Source organism: Pseudophryne corroboree, chromosome 2 (genome assembly GCF_028390025.1).
Source record: "Pseudophryne corroboree isolate aPseCor3 chromosome 2, aPseCor3.hap2, whole genome shotgun sequence".
NCBI lineage: Eukaryota > Metazoa > Chordata > Amphibia > Anura > Myobatrachidae > Pseudophryne > Pseudophryne corroboree.
In genome coordinates this window covers 340,581,629-340,607,243 of record NC_086445.1, presented here as the reverse complement: position 1 = coordinate 340,607,243, position 25,615 = coordinate 340,581,629, and the positions used below count along the sequence as shown (strand labels likewise).

The 25,615-nt window shown below is 42.3% G+C and overlaps 1 protein-coding gene across 1 annotated transcript in view; it reads left to right on the top strand.

Annotated features, from left to right (window-relative positions):
* The window catches only part of ABCC4 (ATP binding cassette subfamily C member 4 (PEL blood group)), a 675,760-nt gene that overhangs the window by 395,597 nt on the left and 254,548 nt on the right, over positions 1-25,615 (top strand). The window contains exon 20 of the mRNA XM_063953021.1: positions 3,246-3,325. Within this exon, the coding sequence (XP_063809091.1) occupies positions 3,246-3,325 (80 nt within the window). The remainder of the gene's footprint in view (positions 1-3,245; positions 3,326-25,615) is intronic.

Sequence of the window (25,615 nt, the reverse complement as noted above, 5' to 3'; positions counted from 1 at the left end):
TGCTTCAGGGTCAGCCAGTATTGATCCAGTCGGACAACATCACGGCAGTCGCCCACGTAAACAGACAGGGCGGCACAAGAAGCAGGAGGGCAATGACGGAAGTGGCAAGGATTCTTCGCTGGGCGGAAAATCATGTGATAGCACTGTCAGCAGTGTTCATTCCGGGAGTGGACAACTGGGAAGCAGACTTCCTCAGCAGACACGATCTTCACCCGGGGGAGTGGGGACTTCACCCAGAAGTCTTCCACATGATTGTAAACCGTTGGGAAAAACCAAAGGTGGACATGATGGCGTCTCGCCTCAACAAAAAACTGGACAGATATTGCTCCAGGTCAAGGGACCCTCAGGCAATAGCTGTGGACGCTCTGGTAACACCGTGGGTGTACCGGTCAGTGTATGTGTTCCCTCCTCTTCCTCTCATACCAAAAGTACTGAGAATCATAAGAAGGAGAGGAGTAAAGACTATACTCGTGGCTCCGGATTGGCCAAGAAGGACTTGGTACCCGGAAATTCAAGAGATGCTCACGGAAGACCCGTGGCCTCTACCTCTAAGACAGGACCTGCTCCAGCAGGGACCATGTCTGTTCCAAGACTTACCGCGGCTGCGTTTGACGGCATGGCGGTTGAACGCCGTATCCTGAAGGAAAAAGGCATTCCGGATGAAGTCATCCCTACCCTGATCAAAGCTAGGAAGGATGTAACCGTACAACATTATCACCGTATTTGGCGTAAATATGTTGCGTGGTGCGAGGCCAGGAAGGCCCCTACGGAGGAATTTCAACTGGGTCGATTCCTGCATTTCCTGCAAACAGGACTGTCTATGGGCCTCAAATTAGGGTCCATTAAGGTTCAAATTTCGGCCCTGTCGATATTCTTCCAAAAAGAACTAGCTTCTGTTCCTGAAGTTCAGACGTTTGTCAAGGGAGTACTGCATATACAGCCTCCTTTTGTGCCTCCAGTGGCACCTTGGGATCTCAATGTAGTGTTGGGATTCCTAAAATCACATTGGTTTGAACCACTCACCACTGTGGACTTGAAATATCTCACATGGAAAGTGGTAATGCTGTTAGCCCTGGCTTCAGCCAGCCGTGTATCAGAATTGGCGGCTTTATCCTATAAAAGCCCTTACCTAATTTTTCATACGGACAGGGCAGAATTGAAGACTCGTCCTCAATTTCTCCCTAAGGTGGTTTCAGCATTTCACTTAAACCAACCTATTGTGGTGCCTGCGGCTACTAGGGACTTGGAGGATTCCAAGTTGCTGGACGTAGTCAGGGCCCTGAAAATATATGTTTCCAGGACGGCTGGAGTCAGAAAATCTGACTCGCTGTTTATCCTGTATGCACCCAACAAGCTGGGTGCTCCTGCTTCTAAGCAGACGATTGCTCGTTGGATTTGTAGTACAATTCAGCTTGCACATTCTGTGGCAGGCCTGCCACAGCCAAAATCTGTGAAAGCCCATTCCACACGGAAAGTGGGCTCATCTTGGGCGGCTGCCCGAGGGGTCTCGGCTTTACAACTTTGCCGAGCAGCTACTTGGTCAGGGGCAAACACGTTTGCTAAATTCTACAAATTTGATACCCTGGCTGAGGAGGACCTGGAGTTCTCTCATTCGGTGCTGCAGAGTCATCCGCACTCTCCCGCCCGTTTGGGAGCTTTAGTATAATCCCCATGGTCCTTTCGGAGTCCCCAGCATCCACTAGGACGTTAGAGAAAATAAGAATTTACTTACCGATAATTCTATTTCTCATAGTCCGTAGTGGATGCTGGGCGCCCATCCCAAGTGCGGATTGTCTGCATTACTTGTACATAGTTATTGTTACAAAAATCGGGTTATTGTTGTTGTGAGCCATCTTTTCAGAGGCTCCTTCTGTTATCATGCTGTTAACTGGGTTCAGATCACAAGTTGTACGGTGTGATTGGTGTGGCTGGTATGAGTCTTACCCGGGATTCAAAATCCTTCCTTATTGTGTACGCTCGTCCGGGCACAGTATCCTAACTGAGGCTTGGAGGAGGGTCATAGGGGGAGGAGCCAGTGCACACCAGCTAGTCCTAAAGCTTTTACTTTGTGCCCAGTCTCCTGCGGAGCTGCTATCCCCATGGTCCTTTCGGAGTCCCCAGCATCCACTACGGACTATGAGAAATAGAATTATCGGTAAGTAAATTCTTATTTTTTTGCACCAGCACCAGGCGCAGAGCCCGGTGCTGGTTTTAAAAATACGGGGGATCCCCTGTCATTTTCCCCCCCGTATTTTTAGAACCAGGACTGGCTCGAAGAGCCCGAGGCTGGTTATGCTTTGGAGGGGGGACCCCACGCAATTTTTTTTCGGGGTTTTTACAGTTTTTTCCGTTTTTTTTAAAAATCGGATCAAAATCCGTCAAATCGGCCGTTTTTCGACAGCGGGACTGTCGAATCCGTTTTTTATTGAAATTGTTGAATTCCGGCACCCACTTGCCGGAATTCGACGGTCGAATTGTGTCGAATTAAAAAACTGGCGAAAAATTGCCGCGATTCGCCACTAATTGCATATACCTCAATATAAATAAAATAATTTACCCAACCCTAAGCAGTAATATCATAGCCCACACTCAGACCAGCCTGTTATATGCTCTCACTTTTCTTACTTGCACCAAGTGCAAATTGTTTTTGGTTCACAGATCATTTCACGATTCAACTTCGGAATAATACATTCTTGTGACGTTACTCCCCAGTATCAATATCTTTCTTAATTTGCTGCATATGCAGATTGCATCTGCCATTTGCCCACACAGGATTACTTTCTGTGCCCCAAGAGGTTTTTATTGCACGTTTTTAGTCTGTCTAAGCACTAGCATTGCAAACAGAATTATAGCCATTGTGGAAGCTGTATTTGCATTATCTGTGCAGTGACTCATAAGATGAGCTCTTACTGGTATTATTTTATTCTGCCTCTAGTACTCAAACTTCAGTACATGCAGTAAATTAACTTCACTGCTCTATATTGCATTTTACATGCTTGCTGCACCTAGGCTGACTTTTTACAGATGCATAGTACGAGATGAAACTAGGAACATGTAATTTGAGTTTATTTAATTTCTTTGCTGTAGATGATTCCTTTACTCACCTGCTCCCTATGGGCAAACGCAAAGAGCCCCTAATGCTTCCTCTCTGGTTATCTCTCCAGTTGACATATAACACCTTGCTTGTTGAGGATAAAAGTAACTAGGAAGCATTAATTCTATATGTATGTTTATTTTTACTTTAGGAAGGATTCTGAACCGTTTTTCCAAAGACATTGGACACATAGATGACTTGTTGCCTTTTACATTTTTGGACTTCCTGCAGGTAATGAGTCTAATTCCTAGTACTTTTATTATACAGTATGTACAGTATGTTATTGCCTAGTACATGAACCTCCTACATTTTGGTATTTAAGTAAAGGTGAATAATTTAAATATACAGTGAGGGTAGTGTTTAGTTCTTGATTATTATCATAGTTCTTGATTATTATTAATCTATTAGATTAGATTAATGTTTAGATACATTTTTAGATCTTGTTTCATAAGTGATTGTTGTGCATGGACAGCGATCGAAATCCCAACAGCAAAAATAGGATTTTAATTACCTACCGGTAAATCCTTTTCTCGTAGTCCGTTGAGGATGCTGGGGTCAACATTAGTACCATGGGGTATAGATGAGTCCACTAGGAGCCATTGGCCCTTTAAGAGTTTGAGAGTATGGGCTGGCTCTTCCCTCTATGCCCCTCCTACCAGACTCAGTCTAGAAACTGTGCCCGAGGAGACGGACAACTTCGAGAGAAGGATTATACATAGTGGTGAGATTCACACCAGCTCACACATACAAGGCAAACCAAGCTAACCAGCTTGAAACATCAGCAACGGCTGAACAATATTACTTAACCAAGTAACAAAACACAGTACTTAACCAAGAACTAAGCAGTACTGAACTAAGTAACCACTGCAGGATCACGAAGCGCTGGGCGGGCGCCCAACATCCTCTACGGACTACGAGAAAAGGATTTACCGGTAGGTAATTAAAATCCTACTTTCTCTTACGTCCTAGAGGATGCTGGGGTCCACATTAGTACCATGGGGATGTACCAAAGCTCCCAGAACGGGAGGGAGAGCGCGGAGGCTCCTGCAGAACTGATTGACCAATCTTCAGGTCCTCAGCGGCCAAAGTATCGAACTTGTAGAACTTTGCAAACGTGCTCGACGAAGCTGTAAAGCCGAGACACCCCAGGCAGTCGCCCAGGAAGACACCACCTTACGAGTAGAGTGGGCCTTAACAGATGTAGGACACGGCAATCCTGCCATAGAATACGCATGCTGGATAGTGAACCTAATCCAGCAAGAGATCGTCTGCTTAGAAGCAGGACACCCAAGTTTCTTGGGATCATACAGGACAAACAGAGAGTCCGACTTTCTGTGACGAGCAGTCCTCTTCACATAGATTTTCAGAGCCCTTACAACATCCAAGGACTTTGATGAAATTGAGGAGACAGTAGCAACTGGCACCACAATAGGTTGGTTGATCTGAAATGCCGACACAACCTTCGGAAGGAACTGCTGATGTGTCCGGAGCTCAGCTCTATCTTCATGGAAGATCAAGTAGGGGCTCTTACAAGACAAAGCCCCCAACTCCGACACACGTCTAGCAGAAGCTAAGGCCAACAAAGTGACAGCCTTCCACGTGAGAAATTTGACCTCGGCCTCCGGTACAGGTTCAAACCAATCCGATTGGAGGAACCTGTAACACCACGTTACGATCCCATGGCACCGTAGGCAGCACAAAGGGAAGCTGGATGTGCAGAACCCCTTTCAGAAAAGTCTGAACCTCAGTGAAGGATGCCAACTGTTTCTGGAAGAAAATGGATAGGGCCAAAATCTGGACCTTTACGGATCCCAACCTCAGGCCCATATCCACACCTGCTTGCAGGAAGAGGAGAAACCGTCCCAGTTGAAACTCCACCATAGGAAACTTCTTGGACTCACACCAAGATACATATTTTTTCCAAATACGATGGTAATGTTTAAACGTTACTCCTTTCCTAGCCTGTAACAGGGTAGGAATAACCTTGTTCGGAATGCCCTTCCGAGCTAATATCTGGCGTTCAACCTCCATGCCGTCAAACGTAGCCGTGGTAAGTCTTGATAAGCGAATGGCCCCTGCTGCAGCAGGTCCTCCCGAAGAGGAAGAGGCCTCGGTTCTTCTAGCAGTAGATCCAGAAGATCCGACTATCAAGCCCTTCTTGGCCAGTCTGGAGCAATGAGGATTGCCTGAACTCTTGTTCTCCTTATGAGTTTTAGAACTCTTGGAATGAGTGGAAGTGGAGGAAACACGTACACCGACTGGAACACCTACGGAGTCACTAGGGCACCGACCGCGACGGCTTGTGGGTCCCTCGACCTGAAAAACCGCCGAAGCTTCTTGTTGACACGAGGCCATCATGTCTATTTGAGGTACACCCCAAAGATCTGTTACCTCCGTGAACACCTCCGGATGGAGTCCTCACTCTCCTGGATGGAGATCGTGTCTGCTGAGGAAGTCCCAGAGGATGATTCTTGTTACCTCTGACATTGCAGCTCTGCTCTTCGTTCCGCCCTGTTGGTTTATTTAAGCACCGTCGTTACATTGTCCGACTGCACTTGAATGGCTCGATCTCGCAGTTGTACACAGCTCTTAGTTCCAGAATGTTTTTTGGAAGGCTGGATTCCAGACTTGACCACCGTTCTTGGAGATCACTCCGTTAATAGAAGTTAACCACTCGGGTTCAACAACAGGGATCTGAGACAAAGCATTACAATCCTGCGTACATGGAATGGCTCCTTCGTGAGAGGAAACCTCTTCTGCAGCATATTACACAGAGTACTTAGACATGGCTATGTGAGATATTAACCCTTCCCCCCCCCCCCCCCCCAACCACACACAGGGAAATGTCCCCATAAGTATGCCACGGAGAGACACAGAGATTGGAGCCAACCCACACACAGCGCTTTTTGAGGTAGAACTAATAAAACTACCAGCGCCATCTGTGTACCTTAACAGACTACACAGACTTTACACAGCCCCCCCCCCCCCCCCTCTTCCTTCTACAACCCCTTGGTACCACACAGGATAGCTGGAGTTGCTTGTAGGGACAGCTCTCCCTGTCAGTGTCTGTGTACAGGAACTGCAGGCAGAAAATGGCGCTGAACGCTGCTGGGTCCGCTCTGAGGAGAATCTCCGCCCCCTGAACATGGCGCTGCTTCCCGCTCTTCATTATATTATACTGGCCTGAGGATTTCTGCTGGCAACGATCCGGGGACCCTGACAGGCTTGCTGACCAGTGTAGGGTATAGGCGCTGGCTTAGGGCGCCCCTCACAGTGCCGCACTATGTACCGTGAGCCCTGGAGCGCAGTTAGTACTGCGCTCCCTACCCTGTTGCCGCCATCTTCACATCGGCTTCCCGTTTGCCAGGGGGGGCGGTGACTCACTCGCCACCAAAGTCTTCTGGCTCTGTAAGGAGGTAGCGGCATGCTGCGGGAGTGAGCGGTCGCCTGTAATGACTTAACGATCTGCACCCTCAGGAGCTCAGTGTCCTGTCAGCGGAGATAGTGGCTCAGACCCCGCAGGGCGGACACTGCTCCCCCCCTTAGTCCCACGAAGCATGAAGGTTGTTGCCAGCAGCCTCCCTGTGCCTAAACTAACTTTTAGAAAAAAATTAGAAGCTCTAGGAGCTACCCTAGCTGTGACCGGCTCCTCCGGGCACATTTTCTAAACTGGTAGGAGAGGCATAGAGGGAGGAGCCATCCCACACTCTCAAACTCTTAAAATGCCAGTGGCTCCTAGTGGACCCCAGCATCCTCTAGGACGTAAGAGAAATCCTGGCGCTGAGAATGCAGACGGTTTCCATGTAAGTATTTTACCACTAGCCCACCGCTTCCACAGTCTAACCCTAACCGTCCCCTCCCATAGCCTTACCCTAACTACCCCCTATCCAGTCTAACCCTAATCTCCCACCCCCTGCAGCCTAACCTTAACCCTCCTCCTAGCGCCTAACCCAAACCTTCGTACTCACCTCAGGGATCCATCTGCATTCTCAGTGTTGTGAGTCCAGTGTTGGGATTTAGGCCGTTGGTACCCTGACCACATCCCGTTTAAAACCACACTTCCTGATAAAAGTGTGCCTGCCATTTAAATATATAAATTATAAAAAGTAAAAAAACAAAGCACTGAAAATTGATGTGCCTTGTTATTTTTTCCTCAGGCCAGTATAATATAAATATTAATAAATAAGCTATACATTATGGTATCCTTCAGAGCAGTGGTGTTTAGACTTCTCTATTACTTGACCGTAATAGATTTGTTGAAATTTCAGCTAAGAAACTTCTACATTAATTTGTTGGCGATAACGTTAGTTACTATCTGATCTAATATCAGAGCTTTTGATTGAAAACTAACGCCAGCAACTTGTCCTGAATACACATACAATATGTGGAGCGCTGTTATAAAGAACATACTAGATCTAGGATTAAATGTTTATAATAGCAGGTTGTTAATCATTTGGGCCTAGATGCTTTTTTGTGTGTGTGTGGGACCTTTAATTGACTGATTACCTGGCCTACCTTCTCGACTTCTATTCTACAATTTAAACAATCTCTATCTGCTCCTGGGAAACAAGAGGTTACATGAAGATTAAATAAAACCCTCAATGTTCCGGACTGTACATTGTTGCATATATTTATTTGAATATATATACAGTATGGAATTGTTCCATTATGTCATGAGAAATGGTCCTGATATTAAGTACCTTTTGAGTCGTGAAGTTATATAAGATTCAGGTATAGATTTGCTAAAGCTTCTAAAAATAAAAATGAAGGTTTTGCCCTTAGCAACCAATCAGATTCTAGCTATAATTTTTCTGTTGCTAGAAAATTATAGACAGAATCTGATTGGTTGCAGTGGGCAACACTTCCAATTGTTTTAAAAGCTTTAGTAAATCTACCCTTCCACCTGGGCAAATAAGATTATAGTTGCTCAACATAATAAGAGAAATACTGCAAAGATCATGTCATGGCTTTATTCGGTATATGTTGTAGGCAGTTATTAAGATTTAGTCTTCCTAAAGAATGCATAGAATAAATCTTAAATTTTCTTCTAAAATGGACACTAGTTTATAGAGGTCCTGTTTCTGTCTCATCCTGTGGTGATTGCAATGGCAGGCTTATTTTTAGATGTTCCCCTCTAATTGCTTTGTGAGCTTCCCCAATAATACTATTTGCTAAGTGAGGGGCATTCCTCACGCAATTCTCTATGAAGAAGTCATACCACTAAATAAATTTTCCATGATCTGACCAAATACAGTGATTGGAGCTTGGAGGTATAGACGCACATCATTTATTACAGATGTGAATAATAAGTATAATCATCACTCAGAGGCTGAAATATTATCAGCTGTTTATTAGACTAAATTGCCTTAATTGCGTGAGCAGATGTTTTGAGGTTATTCAAGCAGATTATGGGGAAGGAAAGGAAATGCAATTTCCGAACAAGGTTGAAGTATTAAATGTTCAATAGTATGTTCAACACATATTGCCCTCTTAGCAATGGAAGATGTATAAATATTACTGATATCAAGGGCCTAATTCAGACCTGTTCGTAGAAGTAAAAATCTTTCTCTAATGGGCAAAACCACGTGTACTGCAGGTAGGGGAGATATAACATGTGCAGAGAGAGTTAGATTTGGGTGGGTTATTTTGTTTCTGTGCAGGGTAAATACTGGCTGCTTTATTTTTACCCTGCAATTTAGATTTCAGTTTGAACACACCCCATCCAAATCTAAATATCTCTGCACATGTTATATCTCCACACCTGCACTGCACACGGTTTTGACCATTAGAGAAATATTTTGCTGCTGCGATCAGGTCTTAATTAGGCCACAAGTTAAGTCAGAATAATATTTAATGCAGAACAAAATAAAGGGAAACCTCTCCAAAAGATTGGAGTTCCCTTTGTTTTACGTTTGGGAATGGTGTTAAAGACACTAAATACATTTCATTAAAGTAGGTGGTATAGCCCCTTGCTTTAATTTGTATTTCTCGCATGTATGTAATGTCAGCAAGTCAATGCCCGTGATTATAAAGACAAACCTCTTCCTTACAAAGAAAGTGAAAGCCTTTAACATTGAGATAATAATTTAATTGTCATAGTAAGCCAATGAACTAATCTAGGCAAAGAAACCAGCTCTAGGTATAAGGTATCACAAAGCCATTAGATCATATAAGTGCTATATTCATGATAATAATTCAGTAACCAGACAAAACATATCAATTGCAAGAGAAACAACAGGCAGGGGTCGAAGTCATCTTATAACTGATATTGCTATAAAAGTATGAGTATTACAAATAATTTCTAGAGATGCAAAGTCTGATCATATATCATCACTTCACCTTGCAGTGTGCTATTATACACAGAAGGAAAAATACTGTCTTTCCAAGATATACATTTAGACGACTCCGCACCCCCCCCCCCCCCACAATACTCTCAAATCAGCAAATGCTACACTTCAAAAATGTTTCCTAAATTGCTTACTACCAGATTAAATACAATTCTTCCCTTCTTGATAAAAAAGGTTTAATCTATAGTATAGAGGCTGGATTTTTCACAACATATTCTAAACCTGACTTCCTCCCCTCTGAACAACCAATTCTTATCCCATGAGACATTTGAATGTCTACACTGGTCTTATATAAAAGTGTCCGTTGTCTTGACCGTGAATCAGCATGCAGGGGATAATAGCTTTAAGTGCTGCAGCTAAAGGTTGACTTAATGCATGGCTGCATGAGAGCAGTGATATCCCGAGCCAGGAAAGGAAGAAATTAGTTACTCACAGGTTAATGATGGCAAAATGAAGAAATGCATATTCACAGCAGCATCCTAGGGCAACCTACAGTAGCTATGCGTGGTCTGGCCTGGGCAGAGGACAAGGCTCCCACAGGAACAGCACTGTAGAGCGGTATCTCGCTGGCAAAGGAAGACCTGCTTCCGGTCTTCAAATTTGGGACTAGGTGTGAGCCAATCTTAGCTAGCAGACGGCAACAAATCAGGAGCTGCTGTGGCAAGCCAATCACCCTTGCCGCTTAATCACTCTGCTTCCCACTCACTCCCGGTTTTATTAGCCAGCACGAAGTCAGTATGATGACAGAGGGAGAGCACAGCGGTGTGGTATAGAAGGTCGATAGTATCTAGGTCGACCACTATTGGGTCTCTAGGTCGGTAGGGTCTCTAGGTCAACATGGTCTAGGTCGACAGGTCAAAAGGTTGACATGAGTTTTTTATGGGTTTTCTTTTTGGTGTTGTTTTCTTCGTACAGCGACCGTGAACCCCAGTTAGTGCACCGTGTCCCCTCGCATGGCACGCCATACTTCGGGCAAGGTGCCTCACTCCGCTACCGCTGCGCTCGGCACAGGTTACTATTCCCAATCGTAGTCCGCGTGGATCGTTAAGTATGAAAAAGTCCAAAAAAATAAAACATTTGTGAAAAACTGATGTTGACCTTTTGACCTGTCGACCTCGAACATGTCGATCTGGAGACCCTGTCGACCTATTTACTGTCGACCTAGAGACCGGATCCCAAGCATAGATCAGTCCCTGAAAAGGTGCGAAAGACAGAAGACTGAAAGAGGAGGCAGAAGGACAACAGAAATTGCCGTGTCAATCTAGAAGACTCCAGGATGCCTAAGATCTACTGTCTTGGGGCCTTTTGCTAAAGAATTTATACTGGTAAAGTCTGGCAATAGTCAAGTAGATGGAAGAGTCACGTCTGTGCCCCTCATGAAGGTTGGATGCTAGGACCCTGCTACCCATAGATAGGTCTAGGCAAGTCCCGTGCCTATGATAAGGAAGGGGGAGCGGCACTAGTTAAAATCTCACATATTGGCCATAATTTTCAGGACCGGTCCTGCATAGCAGTGGTAGTGTTCATCGCAGGTCAAACTAGATTGCTTGATCAATAGTCAGGGGCATTTTAGGAAATTAGATGGCCTATGTTTAAAAGTAGTTTTTTCCCACCGCAACATGCACGGATTCCTGTTACCCCAGCACATCACAGATCCTGTTATTGGGACCCCAGTTCAAGATAGATTCTATGCATATGGTTAGACTGCCTCAGTGCACTGAATACTTCAGTTCAATTTCCACTGATCCCCGATCTGTGTGGTGTTTGTATGTTCTCCCCAATGTCTTTGTGAGTTTCTACTGGGTTTTCTGGTTTCCTCCCGCTCTCCAAAAACATAGTGATGGGCTAATTGGATTTTGAAAATAAAACCCCAAAAGCCCTAGTGTATATGTGTGCGTGTACATGGAGTATAGATTGTAAACTCCACTGGGGCAGGGATTGATGTAAAGCAATGCAGAATATGTGTGCATTATATAAATAACTATTAATAATATATATATATATATATATATATATATATATATATAATCGTGTATGGTGTGTGTACAGTATCTAGAGCAGGTGCACTGGAAACCATATGTAGGGAGGCTCCTGCTGGTGAGAATTCAAGGGAGGTGTACGTTGGTCATCATGCGTGCCCCTCAAAACATGCCCCACCCACCATTCATATATACCATGTGGGATTCATTATCTTCTCCCTGTTTGCTGGAAAACTTTGGCCTTTTCATCATGCCCTCTGCATCTGTGTGGTGAACATCAGTTGGCAGAACCAGAGTTGTAGTGCCCCCACTGCCATTGGAAGTCCCCCTCGACTCCATCGCTGCAGAAAAGGAATGAGAGTGTAACATTAAGGCAGAAATAGGACAAAGAAGGGATAAAAAGTGGGATGGGGGATAGAGGGATAGATGTAGGTAAGTTGTTCAACTGATTGATATCTATCTATCTATCTATCTATATATCCACGTATGGTCCGGCTCTCCATGTACTGATATTACCGGTCCGGGTGCCCTCACACAACCTGTAATTACAATTCCACATATATCTGGCTTGGAAGGGTTTCAATAGCTGGTTCGGTAGTGACTATCCCAGGGTACATATAACACTAACATTTCCTAACTCTGTTGTGCTTGTAAAGATCAAAAAAATAATTAACATGCTTAAAATAAATTAAGAGATGTGTAGAATATAAAGAGCTGCAAAGGAATAGCTACCAGTAAAGACTATACTTATCTCAGCATTAGTTGGAATATCACTTCATGGAAAGCTCATTTAGGGCCAAATTTTCTGCTAATCAGCATCCTTCTATCTTACTGTAGCTCAGTTTCATTTTCTGTGGTGCTACAACCAACATTCTAATTGGCAAAGCGTATCCTGAGTAGAGGCAATAATAGAGAGTTGCGCCATCTATCAGCTAAGCAGTGTGTAGAGGGGTAGGGAAAGGATACTTACCAGAATGTTGCTTGTAAGTCGCCTGTGTCGAAACTGCATTCACATGACTACTGCAGCCTGGAAAAGACACTGGAGACGCTACATCCACCGGGACCAGGTAGGTGACCACTGGGCCATCAGGGATGTTTAGTCAACATTCTATCATGTCTGCATTCGTGTACATACGATGAATGTGGACTTGGTCACTTCTGATGTGCTAAGCACGTCGTTAGTGCAACCATGTTGACATTTGCATGTCGACCTGATAAGTAACATACCATACCTAGTCTTCTCAGAGGAGCACAAGCATATATATCATTGCTATTGGATGAAGTATAAGTTTGAGGACACGTTTTGAGGTTTTCTAAAATATTATTTTTCTGGCCCTACATTTCTGTTTGCACTAAACCTTAACAACCTGTGATAAATAAGTGACCAATTAATTTGCTTGTTACCAATGTACAGTATGTACAGCATAAGGCCTGATTTAGATATGGACGCAATGCAGATGGTGTACGCCGTGGAGAGATTTATTTTGCTGACTGCACATGCATATAAGTCTCACTCTGCGATAGTCTTGCACCGGTGCTTGCAGTGAGATGTTATTCACAAAGTGATTGACAGTCAGGGACTGTTTGTGGGAGCGGTGACATAAACGCAGGTGTGTTGTGACCATTTCTAAGACATTCAACTGAGTTCCCATATGCAGATACAAGATACAATACTTCTGGCATCTCAGTGCCAGTGGCCATTCTTCTTGACCATTGGTCTTACACAGAAGGTGGATATGTGACCGATGTGTGTATGATGGTTGCTTCTTTGTACACAAGTGGCGGATCAAAGATGCGGCCAGTGAGTGACTCCGTACAAATCTCGGTGGCGACATTTGTATAGTTTCACACAGTCGCTGTGCACAAATCCGCAGCTGTGGTGGCATTAGCTTATATCTAGGAATCAGACCTATAGTTCTTTGATTGCACCACTTATTCCCTATCTTAAAAAAAGGCTTTAATCCTCTCCCATTATAGGGGAAACAGGTTTGAATAGCAGAAGAATGTTCGTTATACCATGATGATGGTTTATACCATAATTTACTATTGAAACAGCAAATCCTTATTTGATGTCTAGCTGAAACTGGTCCTACTAGTATGCTGACTAAATAATGTATGGTGTACATGACCACCTTATTTATTCTGTATGTGTATTACAGTACCATACAGCTGTCTGTCTTCCTAATGAAGGGTTTTAAAACACTTCAAAGAGTGAGACAGGGAGTATAACAAACACCTACCCCTGAGAGTAATAACAAAACAATTAGTGCATTTTGCAGAATTCACTCTTATTAAATGACATACTGTACCTACCAATGGGAAAATGAGAAGGTTTAGTATCTAGACTTCCTCTGTAAATATTAAAGATATTGCCAGCTACTGTTTCATACAGTATATCCTTAAGGTTATCCATGTCAACTTGTGAATAACGTCACCTAACATGTATATACAGTAGTTGAATCTGTCTTAAAGGAGTTGTCCTTTAATTTGGACCAGTTATCTCCACACTTTGATGCATCAAGCTAAAACTAAATTGTGTAAATAAGCTAGTGTAGTAGGTAAGCATTAATCAAAAAGTGCCAGAATAATTCCTTATCTATAGCCTTATAACTTTGGGTCTGGTTCAGAGATGTATGCAAACCAATGGTTTAGATGCATCTCTGATGTTTACTGTACAGCAAATGCACAGGACTCGTTCTGCTTCGTGTGTGTCTTCGGACCCTTTGCTTGCTGATGGGCAGTCTGATTGACAGGCTACAGCTGTTTGGGGGCAGAGAATGGTCGGCAACTGACAAAATTCCCGAAAACGGGGACACTTTGGCCACATTTTCTGGGACTGGTGAAGCCAGTGCCTGCATCTTTCAATGCAGATTTACTGGCCTTGGTTACAACGCTGAGACTGACATTCTGGGTAGCCTTAGGCTAGATGGCACCGCCAATGGTTACGATGGTGATCAGATGCTGTGTTTTTGGACATAATAGTGATTCAAATAGCTTCCATCTCTGAATCAGGCCCTTTGACACTGAAATAAATATTCCTTTTACATCATCACTTTCAACACTGGATTAAGCAGTAGATATCGTAGTGTAGGCATGAGGTTCAGACAATACTGCATGATCACATATAGTTGGACAAATATCCTTCAAGTGAATGGAGGATATTGCTCTCAGCAAAAACAAATCTATGACCGTCTGTTTTTGTGCCACATGACTTCTAAATATTATCTTGCCAACACTAGGCAATAGGTTGGAACCATGGCCTGACTTCACCTAGTGTCTTCACTTCAAACTTAGGAAAAAATAGGTCAGTATGAAGCTGTAGATTACAAATATTAAAGAACACAAGCCAGTTGATAACCCTTAAATGATTCATAGTTCTGCAGTAGACCTGGAGCTAACCCTCCAATTGTCCAGGGACACATGCTTGGAGCTAAAATCTGTAATGATCTTAGGACATAAGTAAGCCTGCATTTACTCTTTCAAATGATTTAATAACTGTGGTCTGGAGTTGACCCTTAAATGATTCAACAACACAGGCCTGCGGCTGGTCACACCAGTGATTCAAAGAAAGGGCTTGATTTCTTTCAGCAGTGTTTCACGGACATATGCATGCCATAAGTCAGGGTGTGTGTGCATGTATAATGTTACTTTATGAAAAGGGTCCCTGCTGCCCACACACCATAGACAGTGGTTCATTAAGATTATCCAGAGCCGTGAACTGTCTGTACCCTATATGTCCACGTCCAACACGTTAGGGGGACATTTACTAAGCAGTGATAAGAGCGGAGAAGTGAGCCAGTGGAGTAGTTGCCCCATCAACCAATCAGCAGTTCTGTAAATTTTTATAGTATGCAAATTAGAGATGTTACTTCAGTGCTGATTGGTTGATGGGGCAACTTCTCCACTGGCTCACTTCTCCGCTCTTATCACTGCTTAGTAAATGTCCCCCTTAGTCTCATAATGTATCTTGAACATGTTGACACAGCTTGTGTGGTCCTGCAACATACAGCTCTCTCTTCTCCCCACTTTGTTGCACATTATTGCCCCAACCCTGCCAGGGTGCTAGCCCCCGCCCCGCCATAGGTCTACTGCTGTGAACCCTCCTGTTCCCCAGGACATAGAGGGCTAAAACCATGTCATCGTCCCCCCTCATGTGTGTGTAGCCTACATACTCATTGGTGAGGTCCATAGTTCTTTGTTAATCGATATGTTAATTATTCATGTGCATACCTAAATTAATAACTGCATTAACACTTGCAGTCTATAAAAGTTTTTTTTTATCCCATTTAATACACAATTTTTATACTTGATTTGGCCAAAGTGTCAATCAGCATGTCATTGTAATGAATAGATACCATTTTTAGATTCCAATTTTCAAATAGTTGAACATACGCCTGTTTACATAGCTTATCTAGTGTAGCGTGTTCATACTGTGTGTGCTCTAGAGCCTTGCGTACGCAAGTACAAGTGATGCTGAATCCTATGCTTTTCAATCACATCTTCACTTATGACTGAAGAAGCATAACTGAACTATAACAGGGTGTTCTCACTTGGGTGAATTCAGTGAGCGTGTGGGCGATACAGAGTTGTTTCTAGGTGGGTCAATCCATGTGAAATGGTCCAGAATTAAATTGGTTTCTTGACCATTTTTAGAAATAAATTAAATATTATTTGTGTGTGAATGACCCCTGTAAGGTAGTAGTCAGAAACCACCATTAATTTATTTTTATTTACCTTTATATGAAGATGGCGGCCATTTTTGTATCATGGTGTATAAGATTTTTCACTGTTGCGGACTGTTGTCACAGCTCTGAAAAGTCATAGAAAGCTGGGATAAAAAACATTATTTTTATCACATTTGAAGCTACATTTTTTGTAGCTACTACTTTGATTGCTGCTAATTCTTATGTTTGAGATGCACCTGTGAGGTACAATAAATTGCATTCTTTATAAAGTGGTGAGTGCCTGTACTATTGGAGAGATATATATATATATATATATATATATATATATATATATATATAATCTTTTCTGTGCAGGGTAAATACTGACTGCTTCTGCATGTAGCCAACAGATGCTAGGCAGCTTTATTTTTACACTGCAATTAAGATTTCTGATTGAACACACCCCACCCAAATCTACATCTCTTGGCACATGTTACATCTGTCCCGCCTGCAGTGCAACATGGTTTTGACTAGTTTCTTGCTTTTTTTTCTTTACTTATAAACATGAATCAGGCCCTAAAGGCCTGACTCAGAGATTTACGTGAATCCTATATTTACATAAGTCTCCAATACACGTGTGCAGATCTGTTTCTGCAGTGTCACTCACTGTGCCCCAAAATCTGAAGGTTACTGAGATGTCCGATGGTCACTCAATTGATCTGATACTGCGTCTTCAGACACAGCAGCGGATCACATAAGCCAGTAGTGGACGTCTTTTTACTTAAGATGCATCCTGCTGCTTTTGCATAATTTCGCACATCCGCTGCATGCAAAGACACAACAGCTGTGCTATTAGCATCCACCTCTGAATTAGCCCCCAAGTACTTAGGACTAGTATTTCAGTGGCAAAGGAATTACTATATAGTTGCAGATTAAGCACAACAATGGTGTTGCAATACATGTCATGGATCGTTAAAAGTCCTCCATCTTTTACTTTTTTAACCAGGTTAGCATCTGCTTTGCACACAAGAACTGCATGGAATACCAGCGCCAGTGTTCGTAATGTGAATAGTACACATTTTATACAAAAGTGTGTGGCTGGATGCATGTCGCAGCTTAGTTGTAGAAATCTGTAGCGTGCCAACAGTGGCTACGTGTTGCGATTTGAGTATGGGTCAAGGGTTCCCAAGTGCAGCCATCAAGGTTCCCTAATGGTCCAGGTCTTAAGGATAACCAAGCTTGGGCACAGGCGACTTATTTAGAACTTCAAACAATGTAATTTATCTGTGCTCAGCCATGAATATCCTTAAAACCTGGTGCGTTAGGGTGCAGCAAGGTTTTGGAACCTCTAGTATAAGGTAGGCTAAATAAGTTATTTAAAAGAAATCGGTTGAATACTGCAAACATACAAGTTCATGCTTTTATGAATCATCAGTTAAAGGAACAATGTGGGTGCATTACCCTCGTACCCACTACTGCACCCACTGTTATGTATTTCATTTCTCTCAAGGGATTAATATTTTATTATTAAACATACAATTGCAGAAAATTAAAAACTGAAAATACATTATTTAGATTATTGATATATTAAGATAACCGCACTGCTTGGTAAGCCACATATTTCATAAAAACAAGCATGCAAATAAAAAGTAGGGCCGTCTGTCGGCTAGGAGCGGTCGCATAGAGTGTGGCTGTTTCTCAGTTTCTCGGTGTAGACTGTGATAGGTACAGTATCTTTACTCCCTCTATCACTTGGGTTTCTGCTGGATTGCCTTGCAGCGGTCTGGCAAGCTAAGAGATACATTGTGAAATGTCAGTGCCTTGTAGAAACAATTCACTCTCACGGAATGATAACAAAGATTAAGCAAATTCTAAATGTGTGTTGGCTTTGCAAAGCCTGTGTTTACTGCACCTATTTAACAAAACCAGGAGTGGTTATTTGTAAAGAAAGAACAGATTAGCAATAATAAGGTAAAAATAATGATGTCTTAATAAGAATAAAAGAAAAAAACTGTAACTCAAGATAATAATCTCCACAGACACAAAAGATGTATGTGCCAAGAAGATTGTAAGAGATCAAAGGTATTACAATAAAAAGCTATTGGCTGCTGCTCCAGTTCCAACTTATATGCATACAACATATGTATCATTAACCTGTACAACTAGATTTATAACAATTACAATGTAAATATGTGTGCACTGTAAGCTTGTTAATGCAGCCCTTGATCAGGACTACTGTTAACCCCCTTACTATTATTGACTGTAGCCAAGGCAGTGTCCTACTGTCAAGTCAGATCACCCCGGCAGCCAAAGGGTTACAGCTAGTATACATGGGGTTGGGTTGTGTGTGCGTGCAGTAAATCCACTGCTAATTACACCATCCAAGGAGTGATAGGTTTCAAAGGTGTTATGGTTTAAGAACTAAATAGGTGGGGATGATGTTCGTTTATTACACTTGCAATTTAATAAAGCTCATAAATCACATATCACAGTACTGATGACATTGTCTTCTCACGCTTTAGTTCATTTTATTTCATCTAGATTTACGACTCTAAGACACAAATAAGTGACATAAATGTTGCGTTTGAAACTTTAGTCTGTTCCTCATTTTTTTACACTTTGTTCTATAATTAGTTCAACTTTTATTTTTTGTCCTTAGGATTATTTATTTATTTTTAAGCCGAGTGATCATGTCTTTGTAAAGGTCCATTCATGTCACCGTTTGTTCTCGCCATTATCAGAACTACATTACCTTGGGATGCATGTTTTTTTTTCTCACAGTAACCTTGACTACCCACATATTATGGCCATACCCACATATAATGCATTGAGTGCGTGTTTTTATAGTCTAGTAAACACACATCACTGCAGATCATACCAAAAAGTAATATAAATGAATGAACCCATAGACACCTACTTTCTGATGAGACTGTTCCTTGAAGGAATCTTGATGCGTATAACAGGCACAGAGCCAGTTATTGTAACCAAACAGAGAAACTTTGGTCTGATTGGTCAGAGTGTGGTTTTAGCCACTCCCTGTGGATTGCATACCTCGAAGAAAGAAGGCGGCCCACCGTGATCTAGGCCAGCAATACATTGTAAACAGAGGCTAGTGTTTATTTAAGAAGATGCATTTTTTATTTGTGGGTATGGGTTGGACTCTTTGTTCCCTTTGATATTGCCACTATCAGGCTAGGCTGTGTGTCATAGTACATTGGGTGATATATAAAACCCATATCTCTTTGTATGTTCCTTCTCGCAACTTGCATATTGTTCATGTAGGGAAGTTGGAGCCATATATAATCTTAAGACGTCAGCACCTAGCCCGTAAGCCTTCAGATAGACAGCCCTGCTGTATAAGAACGAGCTCTGACCATAGCATACAGATAAAGAAAAGTGATTCTGTGTATCCGTTCACAAATACAGATTCTCCGAATAGCACTTGTAATAGAGCAAACATGATACTGCGCTGCTGATTAACATGAAGAGTCGAGGACAAAACCTCAACAGACAAATGTAAAAACTTCTAAACTGTCCAAAGAAATCCTACAACAACAGAGTTATGCAGAAATAATGAAGGTTCATAGAATAATGATGTTGGTTTGTTTAATCTTAACACATACATTTCATATTCCTTTATTTGCAACTGGTGAATGCAAACATTTCAGTGTGGAAACTTACACACAGTATCATTATCATGAAAACTGGTTTGAAATGTCATGGGCTATAACTATAACAAGGGCTGCCATCAGAAATTGTGTGGCCTAGGACTGATGGAATAGCCAGGGCCCCCCTGGGCAAATTATTGTGCCTTTACCCATTATGATTGTAAATGATATATTTTCACTATCTGCCTATGTAGCAGACTTACAGTATTCAAGCATATTGTAAGCATTATAAACAATAAAAAATTAAACATATATTTATAAATTCCATAATCTTCCTAATCCTAAAGTTTTATGATAAAAAGTGGCATATAAAAAGGCTTAGATTCATTAGAAGTCAGATGAGGAGTGTATCTTGGAATACATCAGAGGAGACGGGTGGCCAGCTGCAACTAACAATCTCCGTAGTGCAGAGAAAGTTTTGGGCCCCATCTCTGTCAGGGCACGGGACTGGAGTCCTAGCAGACCCCCCCTGACTATAACTATTGTGAATCTTGTTATGGCACACTACGAAATATCATTATGTAAATGGGGATAAGACAGAAGAGGTATCAGGTCTGTAAATTGACCTCCTCCCCTTAACTATTACAATTGTTTGGCCTGACCCAACTGTATTACTATATTCTGTAAGGAACAGAATAAAAGTTGGCAAAACACTAGTGTAGTGCATGTCCTAATACACATGCGTGTGCTGCACAATGCATATGAACCTTGCATGGACGTTACTCTCTGCCCAACAAAATGGGCGTTTCTGGGGGTTAGTTGTTTAGCTGGGTGTAGTATGGTATGCAGGTGGCCAGCATACCGGTGCCGTGAACCCGACCGCCGGCATAACGGCAGCTGGGTGAGCGCAAATGTACCCTTTGCGAGCTCGCTGCGCTCGCCACGCTATTTATTCTCCCCCCAGGGGGTCGTGGACCCCCAAAAGGGAGAATAGTTGTCGGTATGCCGGTGGTCGGGATTCCAGCGCCAGGATCCCAACATCCCAACACTCCCATTTATTGGGAGTGTCATGGTCATGTAGCCAGACTTCCGTGCTGTTCTGAGGGGTGGTCTTCTGTATGCCGGCGGTCGGGCTCCCGGCGCTCAGTATACCGGCGCCGGGAGCCCGACAGCCGGCATACCGACACTTATTTTCCCTCGTGGGGGTCCACGACCCCCATAGAGGGAGAATAAAATAGTGTGGCGCGCGTAGCGCGCCACTGTGCCCATAGCGTGGCGAGCGCAGCGAGCCCGCAAGGGGCTCATTTGCGCTCGCCACACTGTCGGTAAGCCGGCGGTCTGGCTCCCGGCGCCGGTATGCTGGTCGCCGGGAGCCCGACCGCCGGCCAGCCGTAGTGAACCCGTTCTGAGGTGTGCATATGACGAAGGGACACATGTTTTATATATTCTGCACCCAGCATGGTACTGGTGTAATGGCTAATGGTGATACCTGTGGACACAAAAACGGTGGGTGGCATTGAAGCTGTACGGATACTCTCATTAGCATAAGGTAATGCGTTCACATTGCTTCCTACTCAGAATCAGTTCCTCAGTATTTCTGCCTTTCTCAGTGAAACAGAAACAGAGCTAGGCGCTGCTGCTTACCTGGTGGTTTGTATTGCCAAGTCAGGTTACCCGCTGAATCTGTGTATCACTCCAGAGCTGCATTTCAACAACAGTAGTATCAATTATGATAAAGATCGTTTGACATTTGTTTTGTTTGCAGGTGTCTTTTATAAGACGACCTCTAATCCCTTCAGGAAGAAATAGTTTCTCCCTTTTAAAGAGTATTAAGTAAATATAAAGGCTCTGATCCTTGCCATTGTTGCTGATTCTTTGAGGGATATTTCCCAACATTCATTGTTTAAATGGTTGTCAGGAGGAATCAAGTGAAACTTGATAAACAATGCAGTAACTGGTTCATCTCATTCTTTGTATTGGAGCATTTCTTGAGAGGATTTGCATTGAAGAAGTGTTTTTGGCGGAGGTACACTTAGGGTCACTTTCAGCCTTTGTTACCTCCTGTGTGTTGGCTGTTGGCAGAGATTTATTTTCGCTCAGACTTCGAATATGAAACCTTGGTCTCTGTTTGGAGCAGTTTGACACGGGATAGTTCCCAATTGCTAACATCATATTTATAACCTGTTCTCATCTTCCTACCAATAGCAGCACAGACATAATCAAATTCATTTACGTGTTAAACAGACCCTTTTGTCAGTTTTTGACAGCTTGTCAGTACATTTTATTGTGAATGAGTGTATCACAGCTGCACAAAGTCAAGAAAAAGTTGATTTTCAACTTAAGAATACATTACATATACATCATCAGTAAATAAAAAGTATTCATTGTTTTAGTGTGCAATGACATAATAATACTATTGTCCTATTGTGTGCAACCAGGACATTTACAAAAAGTGATCTGACTCAAACCAGGCATTCAGTGTTCTAATGTACACAGGGGATCAGTACGAGATCCCAGCGGTGAGTGCAGCGTGTCCCCTCGCGGGCTCGCTGAGCTCGCCACGCTTCGGGCCCGGTGTTCCTCTCCAGGGTGGTGGTGTGGACCAGGACTCCGACCACCGGTATTTCAGCTGGTGTATGGATTCCGGCGTCGGAATATGCGTAAATGGTATTCATAGACATTACATCTTAGGGAATAGGTTAATACCATTTGTCACATTATTCTGGAAACTTGTATGATGCTAATGCTTACAAGGGTTGTTTTTTTTTTTTTTTTTTTATAAAATTCAAATTTACTGCTGGATTGCAAATACTTAGTAATTATCAGGTTACCTCTGAGTATGCAGAGAACATACTCCCCATTAAACAGCGTGTTAATGTGATGCAGGATTTGATTGGTTTCCTACGTTATTTGATAATCTGTTATTTAAAGAGTTTCTGTCATGCACTTAATGTTCATAGATATTGTTGAAGTCTAGTGCAATAAAAGAAGTTGGATTTTCCCATAGCAACGAATCAGACATAAGTTCTTTTGTTCTGAAACACACTAGAAAAATAACTGGTAGAATCCTCAGGTAGCATTAGCTTTAGCCTCTATGCCAGGCATTCCCAACCTTGGCCTTCAAGGCACACTAACAGTCCAGGTTTTAGTGATATCTATGCTTGAGCACAGGTGACTTAATTAGTACCTCAGTTATTTTGATCTAAGTATTTGTGCTGAAGCCTGGATATCACTAAAACTTACACTGTTAAGCTAGGTACACACTTGAGCGACGGGGATTCGTTCCGACATTGGACGACCATTGTCCTGTCCTTCAATAACTTGAGACAGGACGCTAGTGACAGACGCTTGGTTTGATGTGGATCACATGCGACTATGGGAATGAGCAGTCTTGGGTACACACTGTGCGATGTAAGCGATATGTCGCATCAGAACGACATTTTGGTGCGACATTGCTCCAGTGTGTCTTGAGGACCGAGGTAGGGAATGCCTGCTCTATGGGCCTAATTCAGAGTTGTTCGCAGCAGCAAATTTGTTAGCAGTTGGGCAAAACCATGTGCACTGCAGGGGAGGCAGATATAACATGTGCAGAGAGAGTAGATTTGGGTGGGGTGTGTTCAAAATGAAATCTAAATTGCAGTGTAAAAATAAAGCAACCAGTATTTACCCTGCACAGAAACAAAATAACCCACCAAAATCTAACTCTCTCTGCACATATTATATCTGCCCCTCCCAGCAGTGCACATGGTTTTGCCCAACTGCTAACAAATTTGCTGCTGCGATCAACTCTGAATTACCCCCTATGCCATTCTCAGAAATGGCTCCCAATGTCCAATTGATGGGAATAAAAGGACATACTGTAGGTTTTAGATTATTGTAGTGCAGAAATGTAGGTGAAGGATTTGACAATGTCATGGAAGTCTGCATTGGATAATATTGATAGACAAAATAAATGCTTTATCAAGTATTTATTCAAGCTACTATGCTGATCAAACACAACATAAGGAAAAAGTGTAATGATTTTCGTTCCTCAGAAAAGAATTGTAGTAAGAGGGAGCCAAACTGCCCCCCCCATCCCACAAAAAACGAACTTGGAAGGAAGTTCATGGAGAACATGTGAGGTGTCCTGCAGCTGCCCTCAGAACCATCTAGTGACTTAGTAAAGAAAGCGGATCTAAAAAGCCTTTATTTTAAAATCAACAGCTTGACTAATTTTAAATAACTGACTTTTCAGATGCTTTCATCACAGACAAAGGCGTAATCCTGGGACTACTTGAGCCAGCAATGAAGGGTATGGCACAGACCACCAGTGAATGTGCCGATCTCCTCCCTCCCACTCCTCACCACACACAAATGCATTGACTGCAGCTTTATGAAGTGAAAACACTGAGAAAAAGGGAAATGTGAAGGAGCTGTCCACAGTTATTTGTTGGAAAGAATAGCTCTTGCATCTGGACATTGAGAACAAAAAGTGCTTAAGACAAAAATAATAGCTGAGGTCATTCACTTGCATAGGAGCAAAAGACTGGAACTGCTGTGCCTTGTTTCACTACCACTGACCCTTGCATTTTATTGTGTGGAAATGTCAAGGAAAGTGTGTAAAAGGAATTTTGTGGTAACAATGACGTTGTCATTTTGTTTCTTTTAGTGATCTGTGTTTGTGATTTTTCTTTTTAACAAACCTAAGAGCTTTGGTGGCTGTTGGTTTTTTTTTTTTTAATGTTGGTTCACATCGTTGAGTTGGGTTTTTCTTTTTTTTAACACTTTGTGAATTATGAAAACAACAAGCAGAAGAGGGAATTTAACTTACCGTTGAACCGGTGCAGACTGTTTCACTTACATCACTGAAAAGTACATTTTGATGGACATTTTTTTTTTTTTTTAACATTTACAGTTTTGCATCTTACAATAACATAATTGTTTTGTCTGGTTAATTTGCATGAAAAATGGTTAGGTCAACAATTGCATCTGAATCTGCTGCTTTAGCCTGAAAAAGTTTCCCAAAAACAAGATCACAAAGGACAGAAGAGCTGCGGCAGTTAATCAGTTTGAAATCCTTGGAGCCTTCTCTGCTTGTAGTCAAAGGCCTAATTTGTCATTCTCAGCATGAGAGCGACAATGGTGCCATTAAACGTTAAAAAGAGGCTAATCGAAGCACTCAGGGACTAAATGAGGCTATCCTTTTAACACTATCATTTCTGCTATCTAGTTGTAGACTTGAAGCTGTTATTTGGGTTACAGATTTGCATTTTTCGTTGATTAATTAAATGTTTTTAGTAAATTCAAATAAGATGATTAATGAACTAAAATTGCTAGTGCGCTATGCTTTTAAAGTAGTTTATAGCTGCAGTACTGTTCAGAGTATGGTTGTTTTAACATGTTGTACTGTATCTCTCTTGCCAATTAGCTGTCTGCAGTGCTTGGCCTTGTAGCTAAATTATACTATTTATGTAGGCATCAAACAAAATCATAATTATCACATTCCCTTTAGAAGCTGCCTATATATTTATTGTTATCAAATACATATTTAATATGAATACATATATCATATTCTGCAATAAGTGGTAGATGTGAGACTTCAGGTCGTCACTATTCATTACAAATACTGATATTTTATATGGTTTAGCATAGTGTCTACTGTAGAGAAAAGGTATATTAACAGTCCTTTTAGCATAGTGTCATGAATTCCTCATTCGGTGCAATATCTTTATGAAGTGTACTACATGGTGCCATAGTTTCAACAAAAATATTGTTGTAAATTTTACACTGTATCCATGGCCAAAGAGCAATAACATACACATATGTGTTGCAAGGGAAAATGCTTGATTACAGGAGTTTTTAGGCCGGTATACAATTAGCTGCGATAATATACCACAGCTAATTGACTCATCGCGGTCTATTCATTTAGACCTGATACCCGACA